Genomic DNA, 6,000 nt, shown 5'->3' on the forward strand with positions numbered 1-6,000 from the left:
ACTGAAATGAATTAAAACAGTGAAAATAATGTTGATGTTGTGCTTTTCCCCCAGAGGATGTACAGAAAAGTGATGACATCAAAATCTCCCAACAATTTAAAGAATCTGTGATTCGACCAATCCTGAAGGTAACATAAATACACACACACACACACACACACACACACAGAGAGAGATAAAAGCCACCTTGTTTTGGTGTAATTACAGATAAATCTTCTAGTTTGAGAGGCTTTGTTTGTTAATTGTTTGGTTCCCCCTCAGGCTCATTTCCGGAGGGACGAGTTTCTCGGTCGGATCAATGAAATTGTGTACTTCCTGCCGTTCTGTCACTCAGAGCTGCTGCAGCTGGTCAGCAAAGAGCTCAGCTTCTGGGCCAAGAAGGTACGTAAGACTTTGTGCACATCCACATTATATTTTATTTATTCCAAAAATAATAATTCAGAGTCAGTTTTGAAGTGGATAATGGCTGACATCAACGCAAATCATTTCTGTCATGTACGCTGTTTTTAATATGTATACAAACTGTATTTTTCACAAAGCCTGTGTAATTTTTTTATCAGTGAAACAAGAACCTGATCCTGTTTTTATCTTGTGTATTGTTTGAGTCTATACATCTTGAGACACATCAGCTTTGTTCCCTACTGTGCTGTATAAGCCTCTTTGTGTATCCAATGGAGTATGTATCCCTGCACTCATACTACGAGTGTCCTCCAGTGGGACTGGAGGGCCTTGCCCACATCGTCCTGCAGCCGCTGAGCTGCGCAGGAACACATGCAGATCAATATGATGTGCCACTACTACTCACTATAATGTGATTACAGTGTTTAACATGTGGAGCCTTCATCAATATTTAATTATTAATATTACACATGGGCCCTGCAGGCGAGTGATAGGGACCTGACTTATGACTCACTCTGTGCATTTGTCTTTTGTCTTTTAAATACTGCTCCGTGTGGAGTGTGTGTGTGTGTGTGTGTGTGTGTGTGTTTTATCTCTTGTCTTTATTGTTTAAAGTGTGGATGTCTGTATGCAGCAGCAGAAATCATATTATTATTCCTCATGAGCCATTCGTTTGTCACTAACTTAAATTAAATAAGTTAAATATTTAGTGCTTTAATATGGTGTTAGTAATGTTGTAATGTTAGTGTTTATATCTCTTGAGTAAAACACAGTGTTGTATTTATTGAATGGAGCATTAACATCAGTAGCTAAATGAGCAGCTCTGATCGCTGCTATTGACCGGTGTTTGATTAAAGCGCATTAAGGGCCTGTTGATTAGCGCTGGCAGACGTGCTGTGTGACAGTATCTCCTCTCTGCCTCGCCATTTGTCTCCTTCTCGCAATCTCATTTCTCATTACTCCTCTCTGTCTGTCTCTGCCATCATTCTCTCTTTCTGATGTGACTGTTTATGATGCTCCTGCTCTCAGCACACCCAGTTAACTTATCTCTCCCCCACCCCCACCCCACTTTTCTCTCACCAGGCTAAGCAACGCCATGACATCACTCTTCAGTGGGATCGCCCGGTTCTGGACCTGTTGGCGGGCGGGTATAACATGCATTATGGAGCACGCTCCATCAAACATGAGGTAACACCCCAATTCCCACAGGAAGTTCTCTGAAATGTCTCAAAAGGTTTGAAATGAAGGCCTTCAATTGTGTTGAATATGGTCTTTGTAAAATATATCTGGCCTTTGTTTCATTATGGAGATGTGGAGACACAGCAATGCTGCTGCATGAGCTATGCAGCAGTAGAGCGAGCAGGAAGTACAACTGAATGTTCTCATATCAGTTTTTGTGGACGTTCATAAAGCTGCATGTAGCTGCGCTGATGAGTGAAATGTTATAAAACTGAAAGGAGTGTTGGCCAAAACTTTAACAGTGTGATGGACATTATTCACTTCTATGGACAACATTTGTCAGTTAATCAAGAGAAGAAATAAGCTCGCATTTGATCAGGGAAGAAGAGAATAGTGATTGGTTTGAATGGTTAAAAATGTCCCGTATGACCCCCTCAGAGCAAAGCTCAAGAGCAGCACATGTAGAAGGCAAAAACAGTCAAGTGAAATAGGAATTAACATAAGAAAGAAATTATTCAAAAAACAAAACAGTAAATATTCTGAGACAACAACTTGGACATCCCAGTGGGCAAATCAGTGTAGTGCTTTAAATCCAGCCTGCTAAGCTCTGCCTGACCACTGACCTCGTCACCGATCCTTCAGGTTGAGCGGCGGGTCGTCAACCAGTTGGCCGCAGCATATGAACAGGAGCTGCTGCCCAAAGGCTGCACCCTGCGTCTGTCTGTCCAATCAGAGGACCGGGAGGAGCGGGGCTCGCCCACTCTGCGCCTCGAGGTGGTGGGAGAGGACAGCTCGTCGAGAACGCTGGACATTCGTCCACCGCTCAGCCCCGAACACTAACAAAGCACATATGTATGCATACACAGACACAGTATCATCTTCATCATCAGACAGTGCCAGGAGGATGGATCGTTCTTGATGGCTGTTACCAATAAACGTACCTTTGATAAACACATCACTGCCTCTCTGTTTCAGTACACACATGCAGTACGGTAATTACATGCCAACTACTCCACAACATGCAGTACAGTATCTGCCAAAAGATGTGCTGTAAACAGTAAATTAACCCAGCGGAACATTAAAGTTTATCTTTCATCCAACAGACTTTCATGTCGGTTGGCACTGATATCAAAGAGTAGGAGGAGTGAATGTATTGCACATGTAGTTGTTAAAGTACCTCAGCGTCCGTGCAGCTTCAAACATCAAACATCTCATCAGTCAGCTGAAGCCATCGTATTAGATTACGTTTGTAGTAGCAGCAGCGTAGTGACACTGTGATAAGTTAACGTCCACTTCACAGTGGATACACAGCCAACATATTTAATATTTATTAAAGATCTAAATAAGTTAATGTGAATAGTGGTATAGTTAATAGATGGGGGGGTATATATGAATATTGATAGGAGGATGTGAGTTAGGACAAGTGGCAAAACTTTTTAAAATAATCTATCAAGCATCCTGTTTAAGAATGACACGTTTTGCCATTTTGAATAACAGCCACTTCTGCCGTTTGCGATGTAGGAAGAGGATACTACTGTAATATTACTGACTCAGTAATACTACTGACCAAAGATGGTTTGCCTCAGATTGTTGCCTGTGGGTTCACTTGTGGAAAAATCCTCACCAGTAGAGCTTCACTGATAAATGTTTGTGAACACAACCTGCTTATTCATTTCATTGTGCTAAAGGATATGTGAGGGGAGAAAACACCGAGCAGGGACGTCTAGCAGCCCATTTGAATGATGGGTAATATAACTTGTGAATTGTTTCTGTTGATACATGTTAATGTAAAGAAGCCTCGTCCGCCACGGCGGCGTGCTCTGGTGGCGTACAGCGTGCGGCTGTCTGAAAGTAAGAGAAATTTAGAGTCGTGAAGAAACAATATTCAAAGTGTTGTTTCATAAATGTTTGAACAGCATGTTGACAAGGAGCCAAATGTAACCAAGCGACATTTTTCATTCTTGTATCCCCACCTCCAACATGTAAATAAAGTCATCACAACAAAAAAGGGGGAATTCTTCTGTTTTTGTTCTGTTTGTGTTGCACTGACACTCCTGATGGATGTGTGTGTGTGTGTGTGTGTGTGTGAGACCAGTGCCTGGGTGGGAATTCTGCAACAATGACGCTTGTCCACCTTGTGAAACAACATGACAGAGGAATTTCCTTGGAATTCTGCTCTGCTTGGGGGTCTGTGTCTGACGCTGGGAGGGACTTTAGAGGACGTCGCACACACCCTGCAGGAATGTCTTCCCTATAGGGAGGAATTAGCATGCAGGAAAAAAGACACATTCACCCTTACCGTGCTCGGCCCGGACCCCCCAACAACACACACACACACACATTTAGCTTGACGTGCTCACATCTACAGAGTCACAGCTGTCTGGTGAGAAGTGGCACTGCTCTGTTTTTGAATCACTCACTCTACAAATGTGAAATGATAAGCCAACAGAAAATTAATCGATGCGGGCTGCTTCCTCCTAATGTGAGGGTTTGCAGCTTGGCTCAATTTTAAACGATTGAATATCTTGATGTCTTCAACTCCAGCTTGTGATGGGAGGTTTTTCAGTGTTTTCTCCTATTTTATTAATTAAACAACAAGACAACAGATGAAACTATATGATAATATTTCATCGTTGCAGTCCCAATTTTCTTCCAATTATACCTGAGTCAAGACTTGATGGTCTCAAAGCTAAAAAACAAACAAAAAAAGCCTTTGAAAATTTTAGATTTAAGATATATGGTCCATCCCCTTTATAATGGCAATAGTTTTAAAAGTGGAGGTTAACAAAGGACAGTGTTTTATATTTTGTACATTCATCCACTGTCTGGTTTGTTTGATATTCATGACACCCTCAAAAGGTTATCTGGTCATTAGCTTTGCCTCCTGGGAACTTGAGAGACAGAACGTTGAGACTTGCTCAAATCTTCCTCTGTATTCTGGCTCGTTTACCAGCCACTTCCCTGACATTCATCAGTCCGGACAGGGCATTATCTGTCTGCAATGTAAAAAAAAAAAAATTGTCACATAGCCCACTTGAAATGTTCTCTGCATGTTGTAAACTCTTAATGCCCGCAGAGAAAGGAGCAGCAGACCAGCAGAGGTTTTTAAAAGCGGGACTCGTGAAGTGGCTGCATCTGGACAGTGGATCAGGTTTTGCTATGATACCTCAAGGCTATTCACATCTCTTAAAACCCTCAAACACATCTACACTTTATGGTTTTAGGAAGTCAGGCTGGCATCTGTATGTGTGTGTGCGCGCGTGTGCGTGCACATGTGTGTATCCATTTACCCTCCCAGAGGAGGAAGACAAGAATAAGAGTAGGAGGAGAAAGAGAAGAGGCTCTTAGTCTGTCCGTCAGGCTATTTCTGACTGCTGCCATTTCTCTGATTAGATTATGGAGAAACAGAAACCTGGCCCTCCATCGTCCCAGCCTCCCTCTCACTCTATCTCCCTACATTTCGCTCACTCACTCACTCCCCTCCCATTCTCCCTCTGCCTCGCGCATCTCCCTCTTCTTCCTCTGCTGTCCATCTGTCTGTCCTGTCCCGTCCCTTTCCATCCCCGTGTGTCTCCTCCACCTTCTGCTGCTGTTACAAACGGAGGCGAGTTCAAGCGAGAGGCAGAGCAGAAGTTAGCAGGAGAGTAACGGGTCAAACATGGGAGAAGGACGGAAATGGAAGACCAGCAAGACAGGAGAGAAACACGTTTCAGTAGTACAAAAACTTCAGTATTGAAGACGACAGTACGATGAACTTCATCCCTTGAAGGCAAGTGGACACAGGACCCAGCATGTGGATGGATTCGAATGAAAATATTGTTTCCTCATTTAAATCAGAATATGCGTCTGTGCAACTGAACGTACCCCTGATGCTCACCAACACTCCTGTGCAGGGGTGACACCGCCTCACCCCAACATTTCCTGTGTCACTTAGCTTGTGATAATTTGGAATATACGCTTTATTAAGCCAACATCAGGTGAAATGTTTGACCCAGCAACACAGAGCCATAAGATTAACTAATAATTTGATTTGATTTGTTTATATTGAACTTTCATGGCACAAAGTCTCTAATTAAAAATAAAAAACAAAACAACGCAATTATCCCAATTTACAAAAAGTATTTGGGCAAATTCATATCATATCCAGACTGAGGCCCATCTCTCTTTCTCTCTCTCCTTCAATTCCTCTCATCTGTATACTATCAACTAACTAATAAAACATGTACAAAATAAAAACAATAAATCCTTTAACGTTTACAGCTAGTCAACCAGACTTGGTCACGAGCAAAGGGTTTACTAAGAAGAACCTAAAGCAGTTCATTGTTACATCAGTCCAGATATGAGGAGGTAAATCTAAAACATTCCCAGAAAGATGTAGTGTGTGCCTGAGAGATCTGACTTATTCAACTATAAATACTATGA

General features: G+C 42.3%; 1 protein-coding gene across 1 annotated transcript in view; it reads left to right on the plus strand.

The window, feature by feature from the left end:
• clpb (caseinolytic mitochondrial matrix peptidase chaperone subunit B) overlaps nucleotides 1-2,533 on the plus strand; it is a 29,004-nt gene extending 26,471 nt beyond the window's left edge. Inside the window, exons 13-16 of the mRNA XM_046388767.1 lie at nucleotides 55-128; nucleotides 262-381; nucleotides 1,483-1,587; nucleotides 2,221-2,533. Coding sequence (XP_046244723.1) covers nucleotides 55-128; nucleotides 262-381; nucleotides 1,483-1,587; nucleotides 2,221-2,418 — 497 coding nt within the window. The 3' untranslated portion in view covers nucleotides 2,419-2,533. The remainder of the gene's footprint in view (nucleotides 1-54; nucleotides 129-261; nucleotides 382-1,482; nucleotides 1,588-2,220) is intronic.
• The last annotated feature ends 3,467 nt before the right edge of the window (nucleotides 2,534-6,000 follow it).

The sequence above is a fragment of the Scatophagus argus genome, chromosome 5 (genome assembly GCF_020382885.2).
Source record: "Scatophagus argus isolate fScaArg1 chromosome 5, fScaArg1.pri, whole genome shotgun sequence".
NCBI lineage: Eukaryota > Metazoa > Chordata > Actinopteri > Scatophagidae > Scatophagus > Scatophagus argus.